General features: G+C 45.1%; 1 protein-coding gene across 3 annotated transcripts in view; it reads right to left on the reverse strand.

Annotated features, from left to right (window-relative positions):
• daam1a (dishevelled associated activator of morphogenesis 1a) overlaps positions 1–18,859 on the reverse strand; it is a 275,266-nt gene that overhangs the window by 126,335 nt on the left and 130,072 nt on the right. For all 3 annotated transcript variants that reach the window (XM_072489195.1, XM_072489180.1, XM_072489186.1), the window contains exon 3: positions 9,291–9,380. In XM_072489195.1, coding sequence (XP_072345296.1) covers positions 9,291–9,380 — 90 coding nt within the window. The remainder of the gene's footprint in view (positions 1–9,290; positions 9,381–18,859) is intronic.

An 18,859-nucleotide genomic window follows, 5' to 3' on the forward strand; every position in this document is an offset into this window, starting at 1 on the left:
TCCATAATCTCCTCAGCTAACTCTTTTTAGATCCTTGGGGTGTAGTCCATCTGGTCCAGGTGATTTTATACACCTTCAGACCTTTCAGTTTCCCCAGAACCTTCTCGTTCATGATGGCCGCTGCACTCACCTCTGCCCCCAGATTCTCTGGCGCTCTGGCATCCCACTGGTGTCTTTCACTGTGAAGACTGATGCAAAGTAACTATTCAGTTCCTCTGCCATTTCTTGTTTCCTATTATTACTTTTCCAGTTGTCCAATGTCTATTTTTGCCTCTCTCTTCCCTTTTATATATTGAAAAACCCCTTCCCATCTTCTTTTATATTACTAGCTAGCTTGCACTCATATTTCATCTTCTCTCCCCTTATTGCTTTTTTAGTTGTCCTCTGCTTGCTTGCTTTTAAAGGCTTCCCAATACTCTGGCTTCCCACTAATCCTCGCCACTTTCTATGCTTTTTCTTTTGCTTTCATGCTGACCTCAACTTCTCTCGTCAACCATGGATACCTTGTTTCCCCTGAGCATGTTTCCTCCTCCTTGGGCTGAATTTATGTTGTGCCTCCCGAATAACCCCCCAAAACTCCTGCCATTGCTGTTCCACTGTCTTCCCTGCTAGGTTCCTTTTCCAATCAACTCTGGCCAGCTCCTCCTTCATGTCTTTGTAGTTACCCTTATTTAATTGTAATACCGTTGCATCGGATTGCAGCATCTCCCTCTCAAACTGCAGAGTACATTCTATCATATTGTGGTCACTGCTCCCTATGGGTTCCTTCACCTTCAGTTTCCTAATCAAGTCTGCCTCATTACACATCACCAAATCCAGAATTGCCCATTTCCTAGCAAACTCTGTCACACGCTGCTCCAAAAAAACGTCTTTTAGACATTCCACAAATTCCTTTTCTAGAGATCCACGACCAATCTGATTTTCCCAGTCCACCTGCATATTGAAGTCCCCCATGATTATTGTGATATCGCCTTTTTTTACATGCCTTTTCTATCTCCGGATTTATTTTCTGCCCCATACCCTGACTACTGCTAGAGGGCCTGTACATAACTTCCATCAGGGTCTTTTTACCGTTGCGATTCCTCAACTCTTAACCACAGAGATTCTTATGCCTTCTGATCCTATATCGCTCCTTGCTATCGATTTAACTTCATTCCTACCAATGCAACCCCATCCCCTTCTCCCATCTGCCTGTCCTTTTGATAGGACACATATCCTTGTGTATTTAGATTCCAGCCCTGATCCCCTTGAAGCCACGTCTCCGTGATGCCCACATCCATCGTACCGGCCAATTTCAATGTGTGCAACAAGCTCATTTACCTTGTTCCGTATACTGTACGCATTAAGGTACAATGCTCTCAGTCCTGCATTGACCATCTCCCTTCTCACACTTGTCACCTTTTTTGCTCTGCTTGAAGGTGATGCCTTTCTCTTATTTTTGTTCTCTATTTCCTCTTCAGTTATGACACCTTCTAAGCTAACGCTCTGGTTTCCACCATACTAGTTTAAATCCTCCGAGTGCCTCCAGCAAACCTCCCAGCCAGGATATTAGTGCCCCTCGAGTTTAGATGCAACCTGTCCTTCTTGTACAGGTCCCACCTGCCCCGGAAGAGATCCCAATGGTCCAGAAATCTGAAACCCTCCCTCCTACACCACCGGCATAGCCACGTGTTTAGCTGCACTATCCTCCCCAGGGAGTAATCCTGAGATTATGTTAAGGATGTTGGCCAGGCTGGGGGAGCAGGGAGTGCTGGTCAAGGCCTCCAGAGGTGGGGAAGGCCCAGAGGTCTTTAAGGCAGAGGCCAAGAGTAGGGGAGGCACTGTGGGCGGCGATAGTGCGGATGCACAAATTCGTTAGAAGGAAAAGATCTTGGGCCAGGGAGAAGCAAGACTGCGAACGGGAGAGGAACTGTGTCTGAATGCATCAGGATAGTGGTGTGGAGCTGGCGAAGAGCCTAGCAGGATTTACCAGGGCCTAGGCAGTGTTGTACCAAAGGAAGATTCTATTTGGGGTTCTGTACCCAGCAAAATTGTGGGTTTTTGAAACACCAGAAGAGGCAAATGACTTTATAAGGGACCATAAACTGGGGGAGAACTGAGAGTTGGTGGGAGATGGAGGAGCTGATCTGTAAAGGTGGGAGAATACTATACTCTCTATACACATACACACACACACGACTGTGTGGCAAAATTTGGCTCCAACCCCATCTAAAGGTTTGCTGATGATACGACCGTAGTGGATCGGATCTCAAAGAATGACGAGTCAGAATACAGGAGGGAGATAGGGAACCTAGTGGAGTGGTGTAACGACATTCCCTCAATGCCAGCAAAACTAAAGAGCTGGTGATTGACTTCAGGAAGCAAAGTATCGCACACACCCTTGTCTGTCTGTATCAATGGGGCCGAGGTGGAGATGGTTGACAGCTTCAAATTCCTAGGTGTGCACATCACCAACAATTTATCACATCGACGCTATGACCAAGAAAGCACAACAGCGCCTATACTTCCTCAGGGAACTAAGGAAATTCGGCATGTCCAGTGACTACAACTACATGTCCACAACTTTTACAGATGCACCATAGAAAGCATCCTATATGGCTGCATCACAACCTGGTATGGCAACTGATCGGCCCAAGACCGTAAGAAACTACAGAGTGTCATGAACACAGCTCAGTCCATCACGCCTCTGTCTACACCTCCCGCTGCCTTGGGAAAGCAGGCAGCATAATCAAAGACCCCTCCCACCCGGCTTATTCACTCTTCCAACTGTTTCCATCAAGCAGGAGATACAGAAGTCTGATAACACACACTTAGATTCAAAAACAGCATCTTCCCCGCTGTTACCAGACTCCTAAATGACTCTCTTGTGGACTGATCGGATTTCTTCACACATCTTCTCTACGAGTAGTACCACACTCCTGTAAGCTTCACCCGATGCCTGTGTCTATGTATCTACATTGTATATTTATGTAATTTTTTGTTTAATGTATGGAATGATCTGTCTGAATTGTACACAGAACAATACTTTCCACCGTACCTCGGTACACGTGATAATAAACAAATCCAAATCAAAGTCGCGGAGAGTGGCCATTTTGTTGAATAAAATAATGGGATTTGTCGGAGCCAAGGAAGTTTAGGACCTTGGGAGAGGGGGGTGGAAAGATATATGAAAGTTGGAGGTGCCAGTTAATGTGTACACTCCAAATTGGGATAATGTGGGGTTTGTTGGGAGCGATCCCGAATCTGGATATTATGGGTGGAGAGTTTAATTGCATGATGGAACCAAGGGTGGACAAGTCGAGCCCCAAGTCAAAGTGGAGATCGAGGATGGCTCAGGTGTTGGGAGCGGATGGGAAAGGTTGACTCGTGGAGGTTTAAGAACATGGGGATTGGGGGGGGGGGGGGGGTACACAGGGATAGGAGGAGTATGGATGGCTGTTGGATGAGATAGTTGTGGTGGACAAGAGATACACAGGGCCCCCCCCCCACTGGAGATTTGCTGGCGGAGAGGAAGAGGTTGCAAGGGCAGTTTGATAGGCTGATGACAGCGAAGGCAGTGGGGCGGTTAAGGAGGGCAGGGGGGTGCAGTATAAATATGGGAAGAAGGCGAAACACTTGCGAGACACAGACTCCATCAGCTAGGAGGCAGGCTGCATTTAGGGAAATTTTAAAAGGTGAGAATGGAAAGGGGAGAGGCAGTGTCAGAGGTTGAGGAGATAAATGAGGTGTTCTGGGCATACAATAAGAAGTGATATAGGGAAGGGGATATGGGATGGTTCCTGGACGGATTGGAATTTCCAAGGCTGGAGGAAGAGGAGGTAGGCATTGGAGGAGCCACTGGGGCCAAGGGAGGTGATTGATAGTATTAGGGGGATGAAGTCGGGGAAGGTTCAGGGGCCGGGTGGCCTTTCAGTGGAGTTCTATAAGGCATTTGCAATGGAGTTGGCACAGCATTTGTTGGGGATGTTTAGTGAGGCATTGGAGAATGGGGGAGCTGCCAGAGACACTGACGTAGTTGTCGATTAGGTCAATCCTGAAGAAGGGGAAGGGTCCATTGGAGTGTGGGTCATTTAGGCCCATTTCCTTATTGAACACGGACATGAAGATGTTGGCTAGGTTGGTGGTGGGAAAAATGGAGGATGTGTGCCGGGGTAGTGGGGGAGGACCAAACTGGTTTTGTAAAGAGCAGGCAGCTCTCCATTAATATCAGGAAGCTGTTAAATGCAGTTACGACGCCGTAGGTGGGGCGGGTGCCAGAGGTTATTGTTTCTATGAATGCAGAGAAGGCTTTTGATTGGGTGGAGTGGAGGTATTTACTGGAGATCTTCGGTAGTTTTGGGTTTGGCCCAAAGTTCCTGGCGTGGGTGCGCTTGTGGCATATGTAGTTATGAATGGGACAAGTTCACATTTTTGGGCTGCTCTGAGATACGAGACAGGGGAGTCCGTTGTTGTTCACACTAGCGATAAGCCCTTGGCGATGGCCCTCAGGGGGTTAGTGGAGTGGTGGGGGATTTTGATGGGGAGCAGGGAGCATTTGGTGTCGCCGTACTTGGACCATCTGTCGCTGTTTGTATCAGACCGCCGGAGAGTATGGATAGGATTATGGGAACATTGGAGAGGTTTGGGGCCTTCTCAGAACATAAGTTCAACTTTGGGAAGAGCGAGGTGTTTCCGGTGAATGAGACAGGGCTGGGGGGTCAATTCGGAGATGTTGCCATTTAAGGTAGCTAGGGAAAAATTTGATTCAGGGGACGAGAGAATGGGCTACGATGCACAGGTACAATTTGACAACTTTGGAGGAGATTGGAGGGATTTTAAGAGACTACACCAGACACTGGCAGGGAGGATGCAGGTCGTAAAAATGAATGTGCTACCAAGGTTCAGGTTTGTTTTCCAGACCCTCCCGATCTTTCTCCTGAAGGCCTTCTTTCGTAAATTGGAGATGGTGACCTTAGCGTTTGTCTGGGTGGGAAAGGTGCCGAGGGTAAAGAAGACTCTGCTACAGAGTCAGAGGCAGAAAGGGAGGCTGGAACTCCCAAACCTGCTACACTATTATTGGTTAGCAAATGTGGAGAAGGTGATGCGATGGTTGGGGAGCAGTGGATTGAGGTGGAGACAGAGTCCTGTAGGGGAACCAACTTGAGGGCCACAGTGACAGCTCCACTGCTGTTGGCTCCGGGGAAGTAAACGGGGAGCCCATTGGTGCAGTCAACTGTCAGGGTGTGGAATCAGCTGAAGAGGCACTTTGTGCAGCGAACCATAGGTTTACGCCGGGGGAGATGGATGGAATGAATCATAGAATTTAGAGTGCAGAAGGAGACCATTCAGCCCATAGAGTCTGCACCAGCCCTTGGAAACAGCATCCCACTTAAGCTCACACTTCCAATCTATCCCTGTTACCTAGTAACCCCACCTAGCCTTTTTGGACACTAAGGGCAATTTAGCATAGCCAATCCACCTAACCTGCACATCTTTGGACTGTCGGAGGAAACTGGAGCACCCGGAGGAAAGCCACGCAGACACTGGGAGAACGTGCAGACTCCACACAGACAGTGACCGAAGCTGGGAATCGAACCTGGGACCCTGGAACTGTGAAGCAACTGTGCTAACCACTATGCTACCCATGAATGGGAAGTGGAGGGAGTGTGAAGTGGAGGGAGACGGGACTGGAGAGTGTGAGGGACTTGTATCTGGAAGGGCAGTTTGCGGGATTGGACAAGTTGCGGGAGAGGTTTGAGTTGCCGAGGAGGGAGTGAATTTGGGTATATGTAGGTGCAGGACTTTGCAAGAAAGGAGTGGAGGGCAATTCGTGGCTTGCCAGGGTATATCTTATTGGAGCAATTGCTGTTCCCGGATGAGTCGGGAGAGGGTAAGATTGGAGATATATATGGGTGGTTGGGGGTGCAAATGGTGAGCATCAAGTGCAAATGGGAGGAGGAGTTGGGGGGTGGGGGTTAAATTGACTGGGGTCTGTGGTGTGAGGTGATGTGTAGGGTGAATTGAACCTTCTCTTGCGCACAGATGAGTTTGATTCAGCTGGTGCATATGACCCGGGCAAGGACGAACCGGTTCTTTCAAGGGGTGGCTGCCGAATGCAAGAACTGCAGGCGAGGGCCGGCAAACCACAGGGTGGTAGTAGTGGTGGTGGAGGTCAGGCTGAACCTAATGGTAGCGATCTTTGGGGTATCAGAAATGCAGTAGCTGATGACGGGGAAAATTGCCGATGTTGTGGCCTTCGCTTCTCTAATTGCCCAAAGGGTTTTGTTGAATTGGAGGGTGGATACGCCACCAGGGATTGGCGGCCTGTATGGGGGAAACTATATGACTTTGTACGGTTGGAAAAGATCAAATTTAAGATTAGGGGGTGGGAGGAGAGCTTTGAGACACGGTGGGGGTTGTTCATGACAATGTTGAGGAATTGTTTGTCGCCGGAGATGGTGGCGGGTAGGGGTAAAAATTGTACCAACTGTGGATTGTGGAGTGTGTAGTTGTGTATGTTACGGTTCTTTTTAAACATTTGTAATAAAATACATTTTTTTTTAAGTTTGATGATTGAGAGAGAAAAATCTCAGTAAAAAAAAGTCAAAACGTTCAAAATACGTTAGGCCAGCAGCCACATTTAAGTACATCTCCCAGAAATGCAAAATGCGCTAATCATTACACTAAATGGACATTTTGATTGCCTGTACCAAAATCTATCTCCGCCAATGGAATGCTATTTGATTTTAATTTAAATAGTTTCTTCCATAAAATAAAATGAAAACTTAAAAGTTCAGTGATCAATATGTAATTATTTTCTATTATGTAGGGACTATGGTCATTTCTCATTTCCCCAACAGGCCAAAGAAAAATTGTAACAGCATATTTTCGGGAACCATGGATGACAAGAGATATTGTAGGCCTCGTCAAAAATAAAAAGGAGGCATTTGTCAGGGCTAAAAGGCTGGGAACAGACGAAGCCTGCGTGGAATATAAGGAAAGTAGGAAGGAACTTAAGCAAGGAGTCAGGAGGGCTAGAAGGGGTCACGAAAAGTCATTGGCAAATAGGGTTAAGGAAAATCCCAAGGCTTTTTACACGTACATAAAAAGCAAGGGGGTAACCAGGGAAAGGGTTGGCCCACTGAAGGATAGGCAAGGGAATCTATGTGTGGAGCCAGAGGAAATGGGCGAGGTACTAAATGAATACTTTGCATCAGTATTCACCAAAGAGAAGAAATTGGTAGATGTTGAGTCTGGAGAAGGGTGTGTAGATAGCCTGGGTCACATTGAGATCCAAAAGGACGAGGTGTTGGGTGTCTTAAAAAATATTAAGGTAGATAAGTCCCCAGGGCCTGATGGAATCTACCCCATAATACTGAAGGAGGCTGGAGAGGAAATTGCTGAGGCCTTGATAGAAATCTTTGGATCCTCGCTGTCTTCAGGGGATGTCCCGGAGGACTGGAGAATAGCCAATGTTGTTCCTCTGTTTAAGAAGGGTAGCAAAGATAATCCCGGGAACTACAGGCCGGTGAGCCTTACTTCAATGGGAGGGAAACTACTGGAGAGAATTCTTCGAGACAGGATCTACTCCCATTTGGAAGCAAATGGACGTATTAGTGAGAGGCAGCACGGTTTTGTGAAGGGGAGGTCGTGTCTCACTAACTTGATAGAGTTTTTCGAGGAGGTCACTAAGATGATTGATGCAGGTAGGGCAGTGGATGTTGTCTATATGGACTTCAGTAAGGCCTTTGACAAGGTCCCTCATGGTAGACTAGTACAAAAGGTGAAGTCACACGGAATCAGGGGTGAGCTGGCAAGGTGGATACAGAACTGGCTAGGTCATAGAAGGCAGAGAGTAGCAATGGAAGGATGCTTTTCTAATTGGAGGGCTGTGACCAGTGGTGTTCCACAGGGATCAGTGCTGGGACCTTTGCTCTTTGTAGTATATATAAATGATTTGGAGGAAAATGTAACTGGTCTGATTACTAAGTTTGCAGACGACACAAAGGTTGGTGGAATTGCGGATAGCGATGAGGACTGTCGGAGGATACAGCAGGATTTAGATTGTTTGGAGACTTGGGCAGAGAGATGGCAGATGGAGTTTAATCCGGACAAATGTGAGGTAATGCAATTTGGAAGGTCTAATGCAGGCAGGGAATATACAGTGAATGGTAGAACCCTCAAGCATATTGAAAGTCAAAGAGATCTAGGAGTACAGGTACACGGGTCATTGAAAGAGGCAACACAGGTGGAGAAGGTAGTCAAGAAGGCATACGGCATGCGTGCCTTCATTGGCCGGGGCATTGAGTATAAGAATTGGCAAGTCATGTTGCAGCTGTATAGAACCTTAGTTAGGCGACACTTGGAGTATAGTGTTCAATTCCGGTCGCCACACTACCAGAAGGATGTGGAGGCTTTAGAGAGGGTGCAGAAGAGATTTACCAGAATGTTGCCTGGTATGGAGGGCATTAGCTATGAGGAGCGGTTGAATAAACTCGGTTTGTTCTCACTGGAACGAAGGAGGTTGAGGGGAGACCTGATAGAGGTATACAAAATTATGAGGGGCATAGACAGAGTGGATAGTCAGAGGCTTTTCCCCAGGGTAGAGGGGTCAATTACTAGGGGGCATAGGTTTAAGGTGAGAGGGGCAAGGTTTAGAGTAGATGTACGAGGCAAGTTTTTTACGCAGCGGGTAGTGGGTGCCTGGAACTTGCTACCGGAGGAGGTGGTGGAAGCAGGGACGATAGTGACATTTAAGGGGCATCTTGACAAATACATGAATAGGATGGGAATAGAGGGATACGGACCCAGGAAGTGTAGAAGATTGTAGTTTAGTCGGGCAGCATGGTCGGCACGGGCTTGGAGGGCCGAAGGGCCTGTTCCTGTGCTGTACATTTCTTTGTTCTTGGTTTGTATCAAGTGTCCCCTAGCTAGAAAACATTCATCATACAATTTAGAAATAGAAATTAGGAGAAGAAGTCAAGTGGAGCAAAAGTGTTACTATATTACAAAGGTAGGGAGAAAATATGCTGGGAACAACCTCTTGAATTCTGTTCTCAAGATATACCACAATAGCAGGTTAGAGGGGCAGCAGTAGGAACTGGGACTCTGTTCCCTTGCAGCTTTTAGAGTAGGAGAGCAGCTTTTAGAGTATTAGAGAATAAAGACAGGAAGTTTTGAAAAGGGCAAACTCAAAGTAACCATGATTATTCTTCCTCTCATGCAAATCATGAGTGACAAGCAATCTTGAATTCTAGTTCTTATACTTTTACTTTGTTTTGAAGTAGACTTTTAAGAAACAATTTTCTTACCTTTTTCTTACTGCAATATATCTGCCATTTTTTTTCTGCAGGAAGTGCAAACATGGCTTCCCGGTGTTTATCAGTAAGGTCAAGTTCATCCTGGAGAGATAAAGTACAAAGTTACAATCTTAGACAACCATGTTTGAGTACATCTATTATTTGTTACTATTGCCAATAAGCTTTATTAAAATAATAGACAAGCATTTATATACTTTTACATTAGCCTCTTTGCCAAGACTGACCAAGTTAAGTGTCTGTCCTCCCTGTTCACTTGTCCTATTTAAAATCTTTTTTATAATCTTCAGCCTATTCCAGCCACAAAAAGAGAGATACAATTCCATACAAATCGGCCATAGCACGGAGGTCAGATGAATAGGTGTAAGATGAGACAACATATTGTAACCAAGAACACACTTCTGAACAGGGTTCAAAGTATGAGGCCTTTTTTAAAAAAAAAATGAGAAAGTTTATGTAGCATCTAACTTGTTTTCCTTTAGGAACGCATGCTGTAGTTTCACTTGCACTAAATTGATCTCAAAGTGGTCGCAACAAAAGCTGTGGTTGCACACCCAAAGTAGAAAAAACCCCATCAATTTCCCATCACAGACACCACCACATTTTATGGCAATCAGCATAATCCACATTAAAGTGGAAGGGACATTGCAATAGCATAAAATCCATTAAACAAAACCTACACTTCCCAATAGTTCAATGTTCCCGAGGTGTAATTCTACATGGAATATAAACCAGAGGTTAGGTGGTTAACTTGCCTGTACAAAGCTAATCAAGGTACTTAAATGGGTGTCACAATTCCCAAGCTTTTGAAGAAGTTTGGAGGGGGAGGGTGAGTGGAAGAAAACAGTTGGTGCTCAAGCACTGCATCACTATTCAAGAGAAGATGCTCATGCTTGGACATTGGGCAAAGGCATAGCAGAACTGAGCAACAAAGTTCCCTCTCTAATTAGCCTGATGATACTCACTATCCTCACTCACATTATATCCCAAAACCTTGCCAAATAGTAAAATAGACTTGGATTTTGTCGTAGGAACAGCTATCAGTGTTCACCCTTATTACTCCTCTAAAATGGTCAGCAACTTCTCGACTTTACATATTTGCAGTTAAATGGTGAAATCCATAAGCTGCTATATTCGATTCAACTCTTCTCCATTGGTTGTGCTGTTGAAGTACCATCCTTCTGCATTCAAGTGGATGACAGACAGAATTCTACCAGGCCCCGGTTTGCATGTTCGATGGCAGGTACGGTGGAATAATATGTCGGGAGGCCGAGAAATCAGTTTCTCGCTGGCATGAATTAACAGTTTGATCTTCCGCTGGCGCCCACCTCAGAAAACCCACTGAGGCTGGCATGGAACTCATTTGCATGCCGTTAATGGGAGGCAGGTGGAGGCCCAAACGCCCATGTCAGATTCTCCATGATGCCAGGGGGAAAACATGCCAGTGTGAAACACGCTCAGGACAACATGATGTGTAGTTGTCAGGACTCATCTGAACAATGCCTGGAGTTCAGTATAAAGCCACCTGTAATTAGAGTATAAAAACTGGCACGTTATAGAACCTTGGTAAGGCCGCACTTGGAATATTGCGCACAACAGGATGTGGAGGCTATGGAGAGGGTGCCGAGGAGGTTTACCAGGATGTTGCCTGGTCTGGTGGGTGTTAGCTATGTGGAGAGGCTGAATAGACTCGGAGTGTTTTCATTAGAAAGACGAAAGCCGAGGGGTGTCCTGATAGAGGTCTACAAGATCCTTGGGGCAAAGTTTAGAGGAGATGTGAGAGGCAGGTTTTTTTACGCAGAGGGTGGAGAGTGCCTGGAACTCGTTGCCAGGAGAGGTTGTGGAAGCAAATACATTAACGGCGTTCAAAAGACATCTTGACAAACAAAATGGATAAGATGCGTATAGAGGGATACGGCACAAGGAAGTGCTGAGGGTTTTGGCAAAGGTTGGTATCATGACCGGTACAGGCTTGGAGGGCCGCAGGGCCTGTTCCTGTGCTGTATTGTTCTTTGTAATCCTGGACCCTGGAAAACCAGAGCATGGGGTGCAGCTGCAGGTGGACCTTCCAGATTAGTTGCCCTGGAGGGGGCCCATCTTCCAACCTCAATGTTCCAGATCTTACAGCATCTGTACTGTAAGATACAGTACAGTGGAGAATTATTTCAAAAAACTAAGTCACAGAGTTCCTCAAGTAGTACAGGGTACAGTAAAAAGCCAATGAAATTTAGTGAAAATGCAGTAAAAAAAAAAAAAAAAAAAAACATACATTTTCCCTGAATGTACAGAAAGGACATTACAAGCCAGACTCCACAAAGAATCACTGGGCCTAGTCACGCATTGATGCCATCACATCAGGATACTTGACAGGGATTTACTGTATTTGTGGAATGTCAAATTTCTCACTTAAGGTTAAAACATTAGGACTTCAAAATTCCATGAATTAAAAAAAGTCAAATTCTGCTTTAACCCCAAAACCATGTCCCAGTCATTTATTCCACTCTCCGAAAAGTGGTTCTTACTTCCTGGTTTATTTTCTGTGAGAATACTTCAATGTGATTGGGCAGCACTACTTGATGATATCGCTGTTCCTGTACATCCGGAAATCCTCTGAACTTGGTACCAAATCCTAATCTTCAGAATGGGAAAATCCACCCCACAAAAGTGGATCCTTCCAGCCAGGAGACCACAAATGCAAGACCACAGGTTCAATGTTTGCTTGCACCACCAGAAAAGAGGCTTGAATTTAACATCTCAACTGAAAAATGGTGTCTCCCAAAATACTGGAATATCATCTCAGATGAGTGACTAATATACTGTAAAATAGCACCTTAACGAAGCAAGCATTTTCCTTTTAGATTAGTGGTTTAATCTGGATCTCTTCTGCCCAGTTATTCTTACCCAAACTTTCTGGCCCGGGTAAACTTTCGTTACTTCAACTGCAAGGGTCCTTCCCTTATTTCCCCTTTCTTTTACTTTGCGGTTATTATTTTGATCCATGTATGATTAATGGACATGTGTCTTTAAGGCAAGCAGGAGTATCCAGAAATTAGGTGGAGAGTTCACTCTGCCAGCCTGCTTTGGTTTAAACAGAAGGTGCAGACTTGTCGGTAACAGAGAGAGATGAGGTGGGACTCTGTTTGATTGATTGGCTGGTGGCAAATGAATTGGCCCAAAAAAGCTGTACTCTGCCCAGTAACAGGTAGTGATTGGATCCTATCCCAGTGGAATGCTTTTCAGAGTCCCAAGAAGTTTTAGTTTTGATTCTGGCATGACAGAGGCAAGAACCGCCATCTCTCTCTTGCTCTCCCTCCAGAAAGGCTACTGCAAGTGGTATATTTCTGAACTTGCAGAGAAACCATTACCACTGCAAAACAAAGACCAGAACAGACTATTTCTCTCCAAAACAGCCATGACTGCTGTATTTCCCAAACTACAGAGACCTGAATGAAGGATTCGAATCAACCGGAGAAGACCAGTACCGGCTGCAACAGAGACTTTACCTTGCAAACCTGCTTGAAGCAAGATGTGCTTAAAAAAATGTGAACCAAAGACTCTTTTTACATATGATGTTACACCTTTCCACATGTATGTGTGTATGTATGCGTGCGAGTGCGTAAAAGAAAATAAATTAGATCATAGTTACCCAATTGTATTTGCTGCATATTTCATTATAGTTCTAGTTATAAATAAACAGTAATTGTTTACATTTACAAATGTGGCGACTGTAATTATTCAGTTTTTAAAAAAATAATTATTGGTTAATTCACTTGTGTTGCGACTCCGGTCAAGTAGGACTAGAATTGACCATGAACTAGCACAGGGTGCTGTTACAATACTCACAGCTGAAGAATCGCAAGGATGTCAAATCTAATTTTTGCCACAGTAAGTAATTCACATCAGCATACATCAACGTGTTTAAACACAACCAAGCTATCTGACACAATTAAAGTAGTGAAGCAATTTAGAAGTTGCTACATAATAATAATGCTTTAAAATATCTTGCAGGGGCTTGGGAAAGACTTTTTAATAATACATTTCTAATTGGCCAACCTCAACTATGTGCAGTTGAGTTTAATACAGCTCTTCAGACTCAGTAATGATTCCCGACACTTCTTAAATACAAAAAAAACTAAGCAATATTCATCATACTTTGCTCTTTTTCAAAAAAATAAATTTTTGATGGGGTATCAAAGGCTGTTTTTTTCTGATCTGGAGTCAAAACTTTGCAAGTGCCTCAGGCATATATCGCTGTTCTTCATCAACGCTAGGTCAAATTCTGGCTCAGGCATATATCGCTGTTCTTCATCAACGCGAGGTCAAATTCTGGAACGCTCTTCTGGCACTCTGCAGGAGTAGTTTCACCACATGAGCTGTAGTGCTTTAAGGCAGTATCTTACCACCACCTTCAAGAGCAAACATAAATGGGCAATAAATGTTCTTGCCAGTGAGGCTAACAGAGAAAAAAAATATTTTTAACGCCCATATTAATCTGCAAACTTCCCTCAGCAACAGCAATTAACAATTTTATTTCTACTGCTAGTAATTTGTCTTAGTCTGGAAGGAACAGGCGTGGTTAAATGCCTCCGCAATTAAATAGACTGTACATTTTGAGGCACGAATGTGGTGTAAAGTAGTGCATCAAGTTACTTCCCTTGAGCAAAGCGATGGAAATCTAAATATATCTCAACATTATCTTTACATATTTATACAGGCAGTCCTTGACATTATGACTTGAGTTACAACGAACAACACCTTAAGTTTATAAATTGAGATCCTGTGTCGACTTGTCAGTTTTGACTTTGACTCCACGGCTGCGAACTGTTGGTCATTACCAATTGTTATGTTCCACGTTTCATAACCGCAGGAATGGCAAATTATTTCTCAGATATAGTATAGAAGTGTTTTTGAAAGTGTAGGCACTATTAAGTCATGGGAATACACTACTATAAGGCAATTATACTGAAGCAAGCTTTCAAAAACTTTTCGCTATCAAGTGAAAATAGGGTATTAGGCCTCGATTCAGGAACCAATCCCCCATTTATAACATTGTTCCTAATGCCACATTGTGGCACCTGTTCAGGGAGGCCGGTACGGGAATTGAACCCGTGCTGCTGGCATTGTTCTGCATTACAAGCCAGCTATTTAGCCCACTGTGCTAAACCAGAATCAGTCTAGTCCTGGAGCCTTCCTTGACTGCATCAAATTCATACATGAGGAAAGGTTGAGGGAGCTAGGGCTTTTCTCATTGGAGAGAAGGAGGATGAGAGGCGACTTAATAGAGGCTTATAAGATGATGAGAGGGATAGACTTATCTGGATAGACACAAGAACAGACTGGGTATAGAAGGATACAGGTGTTTGGTATAGATAGAACACATGATCGACGTGGGTTTGGAGGGCCGAAGAGCCTGTTCCTGTGCTGTATTGTTCTTTGTTCTGGAACCAATTGTGCTGAAGTCGAAACATCTAAGTTGGAACCAGTTTTCCCATTATTTCATAGAATTTACAGTGCAGAAGGAGGCCATTGAGCCCATCGAGTCTGCACCGGCTCTTGGAAAGAGCACCCTACCCAAGGTCCACACCTCCACCCTATCCCCATAACCCCACCCAACACTAAGGGCAATTTTGGACACTGGGCAATTTAGCATGGCCAATCCACCTAACCTGCACATCTTTGGGCTGTGGGAGGAAACCGGAGCACCCGGAGGAAACCCACACACACACACAGGGAGAACGTGCAGACTCCGCACAGACAGTGACTCAAGCCGGGAATCGAACCTGGGACCCTGGAGCTGTGAAGCAATTGTGCTATCCACAATGCTACCGTGCTGGTAGACTTTGGGTGTGGGGGGGGGGGGGGGGGGGGATTAATAAAATCTTTGCATCCTTCTATCAAAGGCTGTACCAATCCGAACCGCCACCAGGGGGACGAAGTGAGACGTAGATTCCTAGATGGGTTGGAGTTTCCGATGGTGGGTCAGGCTAGGGCACAAGCATTGGGGACTCCGTTGGATCTGCGGGAGCTGCCGGGATGTATGAATTTGATGCAGTCAAGGAAGGCTCCAGGACTAGACTGATTCTGGTTTAGCACAGCGGGCTAAATAGCTGGCTTGTTATGCAGAACAATGCCAGCAGCGCGGGTTCAGTTCCCGTACCGGCCTCCCTGAACAGGTGCCGCAATGTGGCATTAGGAACACTGTTATAAATGGGGGATTGGTTCCGGAATAGAGGCCTAATACCCTATTTTCACTTGATAGCGAAAAGTTTTTGAAAGCTTGCTTCAGTATAATTGCCTTGGGGGCAAACATATCTGCCTCAACCACCACACTTGGCAGTACATTCCAGGCCACCACCTCCGTGTAAATGATTTCCCCCGCACATCTCCACGGAACCTATCCCCTCACACCTTGAACTTGTGCCCCCTTATAATTGTAATTTCCGCCCTGGGGGAAAAAGCCTCCAATTGTTAACTCTATCGATATCCCTCATAATTTTATAATCTTCTAACAGGTCGCCCCTCAGCCTTTGTCTTTCTAGGGAGAATAATTGCAAGTTTATTCAATCTCTCCTCATAGCTAATACCCCCCATACCAGCAACATCCTGGTAAACGTTTTCTGCACTCTCTCCAAAGCCTCCACGTCCTTCTGGTAGTGCGGTGACCAGAATTGGACACAGTATTCCAAATGTGGCCTAACCAACGTTCGATATAACTGTAACATCATTTGTGAGCTTTTATACTTGATACCCCGTCCTATGAAGGCAAGCATGCCATATGCTTTCTTTACCAACATTTCCACCTATGCTGCCACCTTTAAGGATCTGTGGACCTGCACGCCCAGATCTGTGTCTCTATGCTCTTGACGGTTGTACTATTTATTTTATAGCTCCCACCTGAATTGGATCGACAAGAAAATGCATCATCTCGTATTTGTCCGGGTTAAATTCCATCTGCCATTTCTCCGCCCAATTTTGCAGCCTATCTATAGGGTGCAAAGGAGATTTACCAGAATGCTGCCTGGACTGGAGGGTAGGTCTTATGAGGAAAGGTTGAGGGACCTAGGGATTTTCTCATTGGAGCGAAGGAGGATGAGAGGCGACTTAATAGAGGCTTATAAGATGATGAGAGGGATAGATAGAGTGGATGTTCAGAGACTATTTCCTCGGGTGGATGTAGCTGTTACAAGGGGGCATAACTAGTAGGTTCGGGATGGGAGATATAGGAGGTGTGTCCGAGGTAGGTTCTTTACTCAGAGAGTGGTTAGGGTGTGGAATGGACTGCCTGCTGTGATAGTGGAGTCGGACACTTGAGGAACTTTCAAGCGGTTATTGGATGGGCACATGGAGCACACCAGAAAGACAGGGACTGAGATAGCTTGATCTTGGTTTCGGACAAAGCTTGGCACAACATCGAGTGCCAAAGGGCCTGTTCTGTGCTGTTCTATATCCTGCTGTATTCTCTGACAATCTTCATCACTATCCGCAACTCCTGCAATCTTAGTATTATCCACAAATGTGCTAATCAGACCAGCTACATTTTCTTCCGAGTCATTTATATATTACAAACAGTTTTTTTGTTTGGCCTCTTGTTCCGCACTGTAACCAATCACGGTTTTGTCAATGTACCATTTGTCAATGTTCCCTGCTGATTATTCTTGTGTCTACTATGTACGTACTGTGTACATTCCGCGGCCACAGAAAAATACTTTGCACTGTACTTTGGTACATGTGACAATAAATCAAAATCAGCAGAGGTCCCAGTACTGATCCCTGCGGAACACCACCAGTTACAGACCTCCATTCAGAAAAACACCCCTCCACTGCTTCCCTCTCGTCTTCTATGGCTAGCTAGTTCACCTCTGACCCCATGTGTGATAACATCCTTGCCGGCAGGTTTGCTAGTGCTGTTGGGAGGAGTTTAAACAAATACCGCAGGGGAGGGGACACAGCCTGTTAGCAGATAATGGATGCATAATAAAGTGAAGTCAGAGGGATTACAGCTGTATTAAGTTTCAAGAGAGGAATGCCAGGCTGGATGGCCTCTACTTTAATGCCAGTAATATTACAGGTAAACCGATGAGTTAAGGGCGGGGGTGGACACGTGGAATTGTTAAAGAGTAGCCATCACCAAGACGTGGTTGAGGGAGGGACAGGATTGTAGCTCAACATCCCAGGATATAGAATATTCAGGCGAGACAGAGGAGCAATAAGAGGAGGAAGCATTGCATTATTAGTTATAGTTAACGAGTCAGTTACTGCAGTAAAGAGATATATCTTGGGAGTCGGCATCGAATGAAAATTTGTGGGTAGAGCTTAGGAATAAAAAAAGGGACAGCTACATTGCTAGGTGTTTATTATAGACTCCCAGATAGTCCGCGTGAAATTGAGGGGCAAATGTGTGCGCAATTCCCGGAGGCATGTAAAAGTAATAGGGTAATTATATCCGGTGATTTCAACTTCACCAATTTTAATTGGGATAGTCATGGTTTTAAGGGCTTCGATGGAGTGGAGTTTTAAAATGTGTACAGGAGAACATTTCAGGTCAAAATGTAGAGGGGCCAACAAGGGACGGTGCAGTGCTGGACCTAATTCTAGGGAATGAAACCAGACAGGAGGCCGAGGTGTTGGTGGGGGTGACCACAACATGGTACAATTTATGTTTGTTATGGACAAAGAAATAGATAAGTTGCAAAAAAAAAATAATATGGTTTTGTATTGGGGGAAAGAGTATATTTTAGTAAAATAAGGCAGGATCTGGCCAAGGTAGACTGGGAAGAGTTACTTGTGGGGAAATCTGCAGAAGAGTAGTAGGGGACGTTCAAAAAGGAAATAGGGAGGGTACAGGCCCAACATCTTCCCTTTAGATAACAGAAAGGAGTAACAAGTCAAGAGATATTCAGGATACGATGAGAAGGAAAAGAGAGGCTTTTAGCAAGTACAAAGGGAGCAAATCAGCGGAGGCATTAGAGGGATACAGAAAGTGCAGGATGGAGCTTAAGAAAACAATTAGGAGAGCAAAGAGGGTATATGAGAAAGTTCTGGCTGGTAGTAGGGAAAATCCCCAAGATATTCTATAAATATATCACGAAGAAGAGCATAACCGGGAAACGAGTAGGGCCCATTAGGGACCAAGCAGGCAATCTGTCGGTGGAGCCGGGGAGGGCACAGGTAGTGTGTTGAACAAAGACTTCACATCTATCTTCACTCAAAAGAATGAGGATGTAGGTATGGAACTCGGGGAGAGAGACAGTGAGGTTCTTGAACAAATTGACAGAGGGAGTGACAAAATATTGGAGGTGTTTGGCAGGCTTAAAAGTGGAGAAATCTCCATGTCCGGATGAATTGTGTCCCAGGCTGCTGAGAGAGGGGAGAGAGGAGATGGCAAGGGCTTGGACTCAACCCGTTCCTCTCGGCCATGGGAGAGGTACCAAAGGACTGGAGAACAGCTAATGTGGCTCCACTATTTAAGAGAGTGGTTGTAAAGATAAACCAGGGAACGACAGACAAGAAACTCACACCAGTGGTAGGGAAACTAATGGAGAAAATTCTGAAGGAGAGAATCT

This window comes from Scyliorhinus torazame, chromosome 2, assembly GCF_047496885.1.
Source record: "Scyliorhinus torazame isolate Kashiwa2021f chromosome 2, sScyTor2.1, whole genome shotgun sequence".
Lineage (NCBI taxonomy): Eukaryota > Metazoa > Chordata > Chondrichthyes > Carcharhiniformes > Scyliorhinidae > Scyliorhinus > Scyliorhinus torazame.